We start from the raw sequence: 12,779 nt of genomic DNA on the forward strand, positions 1-12,779 counted from the left end.
GGGGCGTCTTATGTAATGAGTTTGCGTAAGATCGAACCAAGAAATAAGTCACTCTTACTTTATAACGTTATTTACTGTTTAATACTAACTATTTCGCTTAGATAACCTAGGCAACTCGATCTTAATCCTGAGCTAACTATGAACTCCTGTTTATTCAGGATTATCTTTAGATTTGCATAGGTGAGGGTTGGCTCATTAGCGCCGGCACAATAAGCCTCCCATTTCAGGGGTAAGATCGAGTAGATAGCTAGGGACATAGAGTGCAAGGCAAAATTCACACTTACCTAATTGAGGGATAGGATAAAGGTTGTTCTTTTAATGCTGAATCCGGGTCTTGAATAAGGGGCTCCACCTTCTTATTGGCCCAAGAAAAATCCGGTTTAGTGATTAGATCACAAACCAATTGTTCATTAGAGGATCAATGGATCTTAAGGAGCAAGACGTAATTTTGGTGGTAAAACAGCATTTAACCCAGTTGTTATTACGAACAACCTGTGAAGGGTCGACTTACTGATTATGGTTAAATCATGTGGGCACAAATATATCTACAATGAGGAGAGTGCAACTGAGCTATAGTGGTGTGACTGGGTAGTTAATGAATATTGATTAATTCGGTCTAAAGAGTTTTAGTCAATTAATCTCAAATCGTTGGAGCTCATGATCTGTAGGTCCATAAGGTTCCTCTACTAGCTCGTAAAACATGAACATCTTGAATTAGTAAATTGAATGAATTTGGAATGATATCAATTTGAAGTGTTTAAATTGAATTTCAATTTGAAATGTTCAAATTGAATTTAGGGTTTGAGTTTGAATAGTTCAAATTCAAATTAAGGTTTCTATAATTATAAATATAATTTATTAACGTTTAATTTATCGAAATTAAACAAAATTGGAGAGTTTATAAATTTAAATATTGATTTAAATACTAATTACATGAATAGAATTCATGTTTAAAATTAGGTGTGTGATTAATTTAATATTTGATATTAAATTGTTATTTAATTAATTAAAATCAAATTAATTTTTCAAATTTAATTCAATTTGAGAAATTGAATTCTAAAATTTTGATTTAAATTAATTTTGAATTAATTCAAATTCAAATTCAAATTGTATTTGAAATATGGAATTTTTCACTTAGTGGAAAAATCCATTGTTTCACCAACTAGTAGGTGGAACTCTACAATTCACACATCTATCCCAATTTAATCTTCAAGTTTGAGGTGTCTTTGACTGAATTCACTGAGGTCTACATGTAGTTGAAGAATAAAAACACTCCAATTTGTGAGAATTGGGTAAGAGGAGTATTGAAAAACTAGAGGAAAAAGTTCCTGCTAACTTCTTCTCCTTCACCTGAAAACTCATCCCTTTCTCTTCATAAATTCAACTCAATTGTGAGTTCCACCACTCAAATTCAGGCTGAGAATAGTAAAGAAAAACTCTTGGTGGTTCATTTAATATTTGGAGTTGAGAATTCGTGAGGAGCAGCTTAGACCGGAGAGGAATTCTTCAAAGGTATGTGTTTCTTGAAACCATCTTATTACCCTTTGAACATGCTTATTTTAATGCCAAAATTAAGAAATTAGAATGCTTAATGATCTGGTTTCTTCCGCTTCTTATTTCTATATTCCAACACCCCTCACAAGAATTTCATTTGAAAATTGGCTCAACTTCTCCCAACTATCTAACCAACATGCCAAACTAATATAGCTACCAGTTATGGAACTTAGTGAGATCCCTAATGAGTTACAGGTTTTGCCAATGCTCTATACCTAAATATAAAGTGTACCCCCCCCCCCCCCCAAACTTGTGCTTTTGCTAAGGCTTAAGGCTCTCATTTTACAAGCGTTTGTACTTTTCTTCTTTTTTCTTGCTCTTGCCTAGGAAAGATCCTTAGTGTCATCCTTGTCTTTGTTACAACTTGCCCATATGGGTGTCATGTGAGACATTTAACTATGAGCAAGGTTCACATTTGAGACAAACACTCACTTCCCTCATTAATACCACCTTCGTGTGATATGTGATGTGGTATTCGCTTTGTGTGATGTGTGATGTATGATAACACATAAGTACACGTGTCGAGTAATAATATAGTAAAATGGTCAAGAGATCGAGTATCGTTCTCTGAAAAATTGGTTTGATTCTTCTAACTACCCAAAGATCCTTCTAATTTTATTTAAGGGATTCAACTGTGATGAATATCTAAATTTAGTCTACTACTTAAAAGTAAATAAATAATAATTCTGGGGAAAAACTAGACAAAGACACGTTCTAGGGTAACGACTTCGTTAATGGATTAATTAAATTAATTGTTTATGCCTTATATTGATTTCATGCTAACTATAAACCTATAAGTCTTATATCCAGGTATCCTCTTTCGAGCTCAATCATTTCTGTTTCCTAACCATTAATTCATTTTCATCCAATTAATTAGTTATTCACAACATCAACTTCCTTCATTCTTAATATCTATTAGTCCCCTGTCATTTTCATGCATAGTTGATTAACAGTTTAACATGCTATTTCTAATCTAGTGCCCTCTCTCTCAAAGCAAGACATCAAATAAAAATCAATCAAATAGTGGCTAATTATTTGAAGACAATAAACACCAATATGCTAAAATAGTTTATGCATAAATCAATTCCAAGAAATAATCAACAAAGTTTGCAACACTCCATAACTAAATAAAAACCCTAAAAACTACAATCAGTTACTCATGGCTACAGTACAAATATGGACCATCTATAATGTTTCAAATACATAAAAGTTAACGATTAAAGAAGGGATCAAAAGCAAGCTAGACAATTGACGTCATCCTCAAACTCGGGGTTGTCCTCCAATGATCTTCTTGATTATCAACTTCTTTGAGCTCAAAATCATCGCATCTACCCAAAATTCTTCTCTCCGTGGAGGCTCTTGATGAACTCTAACGAAACCCTAAGAAACCAGCTTCCTAAATTCTGACGGCAAACAACGTATTTATAAAAATCGTATAGCGTTGCGATGCTCTAAGGCAACATCGCTATGCTGTCTAATTGAAAATGCTTCATAACTCCATGGCACTCCCCTGTTTCCCAGCTTCTGTCAATAGTGTCGAGCACGGCGCCGCAATGCGTCATGCACGTCCTCTTTCGTGTTTCTCATCCCTTTTTACCTATTTTCATATCTTTTCTTGCCCTAGGTCAACGTTTGACCTATTCTAAGGATATTTTTGTCATTTTATACTCGAATTAGCATGTCCTCGTCCAAAAGCTCGATTTTCTACAAATTAAACATAAAAAAAAAAAATCAACGATCACAAATTAAGCATAAAACCAACTATATTTTAAGCCCATATATAGATCTTTTTAGCTTATATACATGATTTGAGTGTATCAGATGAATAAAACCTGGGGATTGTTTCATGATTACATCGTCCTTGAGATATCCTTGAAGAAATGCATTCTTGATATCTAGCTGTTTTAGAAACCAATCATATGATGTTGCTATTGCAAGGAGAATTGTGGTTGGTTTGACCACTAGACTAAACTTTTCTATGAAGTCCCGACCTTCAACTTCAGCATATCCTTGAGTAGTTATTAATTTTGTCTTGTATCTTTCTATAGATCCATCTTCTCTAAATTTGATTATAAAGATCCATTTGAAGCCTTTATGTTAGTGTCTAGCGTTCTACAAATTAGTTCCTATGTCTTGTTATCGTGTAAGGCTTTTAACTCCTCATCCATTACTTGTTTCCAAATAGAAATTTGGAGTGCACTGATGTAGCTTTTGGGCTCGGTTGCACTCTTTATGAGAGATTGTTGTGTTGAACTTTGAGTAGCTGATGCTTGTTGTTTTAGCTTCAGACGAGTGACCATGGGATGTATTAAGCTGCTGCAATGAAGGTGTTCAATAGGTGCTTCAACTGATTCAAATGGCAACTCAACAACTAGAGAATCACTGATGTCGGGTAAAATTGAAAATTCAAATTGGGATAAGTGATAGAAACATAGTTATTTCTCCCTCCTCAATCTCTTGGTCCACAAGATGGTTCTGGGCTTGTTCTAGATTCAGCAACTGAATCTATGATTCTAGCACAATTGTTTTGACTTCTCTATTTCTTTCCTCTGTACCCTGATGGATAGTTAAAATTTCTTCATCCTTAGAAGTGAACCAATCTTCAAATTTGCAAAAGTAGATATGTCTGGAGGTTTTTGTGTTTGTGTCGTGTGTGACAAGTTGTGAGGGAAAGGAATAACGTCTTCATCAAAGCTAACATGTCTAGATATGTAGATTTTGTTTGTGGATAGATCTAAACACCGATAGCCTTTTAACTTGTACAGTTCACCCTCTTTGGCTCTATCCATAAATTAACTAATAATCGTTCTTTCACAACGAGATCTACCTAACAGCAATGAAAGCAATAATAAATACAGAAGTTGCGATCAATAAGGCAGGGTTCATCAAAACACCAAACCATCCAATGTAAAGACGGTTTTCAATGCTAGTTATCCAGTTACAGAAATGACTCCATAGGCTTTCGCTTTTGCGTCTCTCTAAAATTGCAGTCATGGTAAAATCTTGATTTATTTAATCATTAGTCATCAGGGTTCAAGAATAAGTTTTCTTTTTATAAGGGCTAAAATAATTTATTTTGAGAGATGGTGTAACCAAGAAACACAAAGATAATTTTTCTTTGGAAATTTGTTTTGAGCATTGGATTTCAAGTAAGGATAGCACTTGCATCCAAAGACTTTAGATTGTTGTTAAGAATCGACAATCAAAAATAAACAAAAAATGTAAAGCAATAGAGAATCAATACACAAATTTACGTGTTTACTATTAGTGTGTTAGTAATGTCCATAAGAAGATGGAGAATAGTTTATTATTTGAGAGAATTATTCAAAATTACAGAACCAGATGCACCTTATATATGGTGCATTTCTCCACTTCTCTAAACCCTAAGATCAAAATTGTAAAAACACAAATAAAATAGTTATGAATACAACCTATGCTTTAGGGTCGTTGTCCCTAAACCTCCACTAGCAAAACCTCCATACTTGATTGTTTGGAGCACCAAATATTACATTCAAGGCATTCCAGCAATTGTGATAGTTTGCTTTTCTTCAAATCAATCTTATATTTGGAGTTTCCAAGTTTAGAACCTTAGTGGGCATCATGTTTATTTGATCTTTTTTAACATGTCATTTGATTGGAAAAGAATGCTAATGTTCATTCAATGTTTTCTCCCAATATTTTCTACATATATTAGATTGGCAAAGAATGCTAATGTCCCTTTTCAACATATTATTTGATCTTCTTTTAACTTCTAAAAAAATGAATTATGTCCTATTTGGATTGTCTAGGAAATAAATATTTAAAAAAAAAATCATTTTCATTTGCTATTTTGTTTGACTACATTTTCTCAAAATTTTTGTACACAAGCTTGTTTGATTTGATAGATACTTAAAGTGTACATACTAATGTCAAATTATTTTAAAGATGACTATTAAACTAATAATTTCAAATTCTAATAAAAAAAAATACTTTCATCACTATATATCTTGTTAGTATATGTTTGGTTGAATTTGTTGTTAGTGATGATCGACGAAGTTGTTGGTTGAAGATGGTTGTTGGAATTTGTCGTCAAATGTGGTATTCATTAGAATTCGTTGTTGGGAGTTGGGAGTTGGAGTTGGTGGTCGGAGGTGGTCATTGCTGAGTTGGTTGGCAAATAAAATGTTAAAACTCTGGCATAAGGTATTGTGATTGTAGTCAAAAGTGAGTATAACTATTAAAGTAATTTTCACACTATGCATAATCGCAAGTGTGTTGTGTCAAATTTTAGTTTAGTGATTGAGTTCGAGTATCGTCCATAGAATTGAGCCATTAATCCAATTAAATACCACAACTCCTTCTACCTTATTTTATCTAGAGAAATTAAACTTTGAAGATGTTTTTATTTAATTAACCCTAGTCCTACTCCTACTTAAGTAGAGATCATATTCAAAGGAAAAAAAAATTAAAAACCAATTTTTGCTTTAGATGTAATTCAAATTAATTAGATTTTAAGAACATGCAACAATATATAAGTTTGAGAATTTACTAAAATATCAACATCCTCTCTCGAGTCCAGTTAAACTCTTATTAATTTATAGAATTAACCTTTCGGTCTATTTTCGATAAATTAACAAGACATTAAAAAACACTCCTTGATTAATCCTAAAAATATTCCAAATTTATTGTGTTTGTTACTACAAATAGACTATTCTCGCTATCACTAATGAACTAGGGCTCCCTTTAAAAGTTATCAATAACTTTTAATAAAATAACTTCACTTCCGTATTAGCTACTCTATTAGTTATGAAACCTAAAGCCTAAATTCAAGTTTTCCTTTTCCAAGTTCCAACTTAGATCGCAAATCAATTAATACTTGGTATGAGCATTAAAAGCATTAAGAATACAAGATACATAAATATAAGTGTTGCAATATAAAAACATACAAAAGATAATATTTTTAACTGTACTAGACATAGAAAAGGAAAATTTAGGAAGAAAAAACTCCTCTAATTGCTCAAATACATGAAAGCTCATCTATTTATATAAAACTAGCTAAAACTCAAACCTATCAATGGTATAAATATGTCATTTATCAATAACTCAGCTTTGATTGACTTGTATTATCTAGTTGTTGCTATTTGAGAGATTTTATTTCATTTTATATTTTAATTATTTATGTGTGTATGTATAGAGAGGTAAGGTTATGAGATTTTAATGGGGTCAAATATGTACAACTTTGACTTGGTCTCATCACACTTTTCTTTTGTTTGTTTTTTGTTTTGTTTTTACCTTTTTGGGCAAAGCTAATCCAACTTTGATTCTTTTCTATTATTCATGTAGTAGAACCAATGTATGTAATTTTAAACATTCGTCTATATATACATTTTGTATACATTTTTGGAAATTTAACCCGTGTAATTTCAAATTCTATTTATGGGTTAACTTTTTAAAATGTATTTAGTTCTAATAAAATTATTGTCGGAGTACAACTAAAGTCTCACATTGATTAACTAAGAGAGAGATCCATGGTATATAAGGAAGTACAACTATTTCTAATCGTGTGTGGTATTTTGGGTGAAACAAAAAACATGGGGTTATATGTCCAAAGTAGATAATATCATACCACTATGAAGATAACTGGAGGTCTTTTGTCCCCAACAAGTGGTATCAGAGTCATGTCTTTTATACTTAGTCTTGTTAGTGTGCCTCAATGACATATTTATTTGAATCTGTGGTTGAGCTAATCGACAAAGAATGAATTCTGATGAATAGGAGTTTGTCGAGTAAAAAGTGATTTACTAAAGTGCAATCAAGACCCCACATTGGTTAGGTAAGGGGAAGATACATGTATATAAGTGAAGTCAATTAAACAATATCATACCATTGTGAAAATATATGAAAGCCTGTAGTTCATAACAATGATTTGTATAAATTTAATGATAAAGTTTTACAAAAATATGTATATACTTTTTGGCTAAACTTTCGATTTTGGTTACAAAATTTTCAATGTTTTGTCTCATGGAGATGAAGTTTTGGACATACCATCCTAATATGAGTAGATATTTTAATAGTAATATTTTAAATAAGTTATCATACCTTCGTGATTATGTTTAAGGGTGGCCATTCAAACCAAAAAGATCTAACCGTTTTTAAAAACCAAATCGAACCAATTCAAAAACTCGGTGAAATCGAAAAATGTAGTTTGGTCCAGTGAGAAGAAATTTTGAAACCGAATTAATTTGATTAGGTTCGGTTTCAATTTCAAAAACAGAATTTGAAACCGAACCAAACCATTTTTAACTATATATTTTAAAAAAAGATTAAAACCGAATTTAAAATCGAACGAAACCGAACCATTTTTAATTAAAAAAATATAACATAGATTTTTTAAAAATGCCAAAACCGAATTTGAAACCGAATCAAACAGCATCGATTCGGTTTCACATATTATAAAATTCGGTTTGGTTCAGTTTGACTACCAAACTGAATCGTTTCCACCCCTAATTATGTCTATTTACTTTATATTTCATACTTGAAAGAACTTTTGATAAGTTACTGAACTTCTGGTTTTATATTTAGAGATAATTTTACTAATTTAATGCGAGGGTTGGATTGGGTTAAAATTTTGAAGAAAAAAATTAGTTGAACCAAACCAACTTTATATGTATCTACGTATGTATATATAGTTTTTAGGATTTCCCTTTTTCCTCCCTCATTTCACCACAAGCACGCCTTTCTTCTGTTTGTCATCTCGCTCGTTTTCCATTCATCAATGATATATGTCATTGCTTACATTTGATGCCACTCACATTGCTTGCCTTCCACCTTTGCTTATGTCATTCGTCAATGTCGCTCTCCCTATTCACTATTGGTAGAGGTTGAACATTCTCCATTCATTTTGTCATTTGTCAAAATATACCTTATTCTGTTTACTTTTCACTCATCGTCTATACTTAATTGTTCCATCTCTAGGTGCTAGTCACATTTACAATTTATTTTAATTTTTTCACATTTATTTAATTCTTTGATTGAATTAGTCTAAAAAAAAAGAAAGAAAACATCAACCCAACAAACTAATTCGACCAACTTGAAAATATAAGGGTTGAATTGCGTTGTCCCTTCTACCATGTTAATGTGGCGACAGAAAAACCTTGGTCTAAAATACATCTCTAATATGATCCAACCAAACCTAGCTTGTACACCTCTACTCACTATTTTCTCAAAAAAAAAAGTAAATAAATAAATAATCAAAAAATTAAAAAATCAAAAATAAAAAATCAAACATTCCATCAAATCATGCTAATTCAAGAAATCAAACAATAAACACACCTCACTCATAACTTACAAAATTTAATCACAATTCAATTCTAATGTTTTTTTCTTTAAAATTACATCCACTTCATATGCTCTATAGCTCATTAAACTCATTGCTCAAATAAAAAGTAAAGATTAAATTAAGTCCCTAAATTTTCATGTAAGTAACAATTTAACCTATGAATTATGATTGATAACAATTTAGTACATATATTTTCAAACTTTTAACAATTTAGTTAATGAACTTTAATAAGAAACAATTTAGTCCTTATATTTTAAAAATTTTAACCATTTAATTCATATCATGAAATCTCATCAAAATTAAGCGTCAAATTTTCTTATGTAATAACTTATTATTTATAGTTTATAAAAAATATCATATCTCAAATCAGTTTATTAGCCCACATATATAATTTTTTTTATTAAATTCTATAAATATTTTTCACGATAGGGACTACATTGTTACAATGACTAAAATATTACAAATTTAAAAATATAAAATTAAATCGTTATCAACTAAAGTTCAAAGACACTTTTTTTTTCTCTTGACAATATATGGAGTGAGGTAATTAAACCTCTAATTTCGATATTGATAGTATAAATATTATATCAATTGAGTTATGCTCATAAAAAATTAAAATAAAAAAATATATATATAATATCGCAAGGGGTAGAAGTGGTTGAATTCTAGGGTTTGTTGTCAATTGGATAAATGTTTTTTTTTATTATTATTAAAAAAGGAAAGAAAGAAAAAAGGGTAAGAAACTGAAAACAAAAGAAGAAGAAGAAAAGGAAGAAAAAAGAGAAAGGAGAAAGAAAATCGGAGGAAAAAATGTCGGAACGAGAAGACTCTCCATCTTCACATCATCCTCTTCCTCCTTCTGAATCTCTCTGTTTCTTCTTCTTCTTCAAAATCCTCCTTCATTCCCTTCAAATCTTCTCCAGAAACAAACGCCATTTCTTCTCCCTCTTCCTCTTCCTCTCCCTCCCTCTCTCTCTCCTCCTCTTCACCCTCTCCCTCTCCTCCCACCCTCTCAAATCCCACATCCTCCACCTCGAATCCGTCCTCCGCCATTCCCCCACCCGTTTCGAGTTCCGCCATGTCTTCTCCGAGTCCCGCAACGACGCTTTCTCCCTCCTCCGTCTTCGCGCCGCCTTCTTCTTCCCCATTTACGCCCTTTCCCTTTTTCTCGCCCTCGCAACCGTTTCCTCCACTCTTCTCTCCTTCCAATCCAAACGTCCTTCTCTCAAATCCGCTCTCGCCGGCTTCAAAAACACCTGGACTCGTCCTCTTGTTACCACGATTTGTATCTACGCCATTCTCGTTGCCTACTCTGTTCTCCCCAATACTCTCGCTTCCATCTCTCCTTCTCTCCCTCTAAGATTTGTGGTTTTGGTGTTTGGCGTTGTTTTCGAGGTGTATTTGATTTCGATCTTGAGTTTAAGCCTTGTTGTGTCGATTGCTGAAGATAGATTTGGCTTTGATGCGATTCGTGTTGCGGCCGGCTTGATGGCGGATCGGAAGTTATGTGGTTCGATTCTTACGGCGATGTTTCTTCTTGCGTCGAGTTCGATCTCGTCGGAGATGGAGGGCCTTATGGATGGCGTTGATCATTGGATGAGGTCCACGGCGGCGGTGACGTCGAATGTCGTGATCGGCGTTGGGGATAAGATCGGGTTAATTTCTTTGTACGGCATGGTAATTATTTCCGGGTATGTGGTAACTACGGTTTTTTACTGCGAGTGTAGAAAAAGGGATTTTGTTAGGGTGGAAAATGAAGAGGATCGCGATCATATTGTCATGGTTTAATTATTTTTTCTTTTTAAATATTGGTTTTCAGTGATGATTTAATTGGAATATAATGGCTTGGTAAATTTTTGTTTTATCATTCTTATTAATTTTCCTTTTTCAATGTGCAGTTTTTTTTTTTATTCTATTGGAATTATTAGTTGTGATTGGCCTATTTTGTTATATTTAGCTGATTACTGTTTTGATATTATTTGTTATGCATGTGTGCGCGCATATATTATTGCATAATTAAGTAGTAATTCATTATTTTGCATTAATTTAAATAAAATGTTTAAATAAAGGCCATTGGTATGTGTTTGTACTATCAATCTCGATAATAAAGGATTGATTCTTCCATTTCATATATCGGAAAAAAATGAAAAATTGATGAAATTTAGTTTGTTAAAGTTCATCTTCCACCTCCCATATTTTAAATTAAAAAAATATATAAAACTATAAATACTAGGTAAAGTTGAAAAAAAAAAGGGTGAAAGTTGTGGTTTTGAAACTAATTTTAAGATTGGAGTTGTCAAATTGACAAATTACTTGTAGCCTTGCATTTTATAAAATGATTTATAAGTTTGGGACTTTTTAGTCACATAATTGAAAGTTCAAAATTTAAATAATATGTTAGACATTTTTTTTTATTAGACGAATATCTTAAGGGGGTGTTTGATAAATGGGTATGAACTGGGTTGAGTTGTGTGGCTATTTATTACCCATGTTTGTTAAGCCCATAAAGAAAACCTACCCACTCAAAACTCTCTTTTTTTATCCCCTCAAAACTAGTACATGACCTTTTATATTAATATGGTTGTTTTCAAATATTATTATATTAGAGAAATATTAGACCTTTTATGTTAGAAAAATATTGTTGTTTTGTTAGAAGTCGAGGGTTTAGAATTGGATTAATGTAGAGGTCGAACATTGAGAATTCGACAAACAAAGAAAAACTTGGAAACAATATGTATAAAGGGTTGTACATAAGTCGAAACTTCAACTCTAGACAAGTGAAATCTCGCTAATTTTGTGATGAGGATCTCGCTCTATAAGTAAATCTCGCTAATTTTGTGATGAGGATCTCGCTCTAGAAGGAAATCTCGCTCATGAAGAGGATCTTACTCATGAAGATCCTCATGAGCGAGATCCTCATTGTTTTTTTTTTATGAAAATATGTTATTTCTATTTACTTGACTTTACTATTTGTATTTACTTGACTTTACTATCGACGTAGCTGCAACTTACTTTCAACTAACACTCAAGGTTAAATTAATTTCACTCCTTAATAAATGCACCCAACTCTCTCCAACAACCACTTCTTTCTCCCTCTTCCATTTATAGATGACTTCCCACTCTTACATTTTATATTTTCACTATCTTTCTCCACTATATTTCCATCGTCTTTTTCCACGTTTCATATTTCCACTGTCTTTCTCCACTAAAAAAGGTATGCTTTTGTTTGTTTTCAATTTATCTTTTTTTGTTGGTTATTCCTTAGTTTGATTTATTTTATTTTATTTCTAATCTAACTCTCATTATTTTATGTTTCTTGTGGGTCCAAACTAATTGTACAAATCATTCCTAATTAGTTTGAGGAGGTTTGTTATTTTGAGGTTCAGAGTATCTCCCTTTTTTAGGACTTATTTTTTTTTTTTGAAAATATGTTATTTGTTAATTGTTGGTCATATTTTTTTGGAAATATTAGTTCACAAATTTTTTTATTAATGGTTGGCGACATTATATTTTTTAGTCGGATACTTTTTGAATTTTTTATGAATTATGGGTGAAATAGTAATGTAATCTTTTTTATCTAATAATACGTTCATTTCAATGGGTGAAAAAAAGATACTTCTCAAATTTTTGATGAATTATGGGTGAAATAGTACTATTATGTAATTTTTTTTATCTAATAATACGTTTATTTCAATGGGTGAAAAACAATGAGGATCTCACTCATGAAGGAGCGAGATCCCCCTCATGAGTGAGATCCTCATTGTTTTTCACCTCCTCTGATACTTCTCAAATTTTTTATGAATTATGGGTGAAATAGTATTGTTATGTAATTTTTTTTTATCTAATAATACGTTCATTTTAATGGGTGGATCTCGCTCATGAGGAGGATCTCGCTCATGAGGAGGAT

The 12,779-nt window shown here is 32.0% G+C and overlaps 1 protein-coding gene across 1 annotated transcript; it reads left to right on the top strand.

Annotated features, from left to right (window-relative positions):
- Nucleotides 1–9,534: 9,534 nt before the first annotated feature.
- Nucleotides 9,535–10,736, top strand: LOC120079221 (uncharacterized). Its single transcript, XM_039033381.2, has one exon. The coding sequence runs from the start codon at nt 9,683–9,685 to the stop codon at nt 10,658–10,660; it is 978 nt and encodes a 325-aa protein (XP_038889309.1). The 5' UTR covers nt 9,535–9,682; the 3' UTR covers nt 10,661–10,736.
- The last annotated feature ends 2,043 nt before the right edge of the window (nt 10,737–12,779 follow it).

The sequence above is a fragment of the Benincasa hispida genome, chromosome 6 (genome assembly GCF_027475165.1).
Source record: "Benincasa hispida cultivar pf3 chromosome 6, pf3_genome.v1.1, whole genome shotgun sequence".
In the NCBI taxonomy this organism is placed as follows: Eukaryota; Viridiplantae; Streptophyta; class Magnoliopsida; order Cucurbitales; family Cucurbitaceae; genus Benincasa; species Benincasa hispida.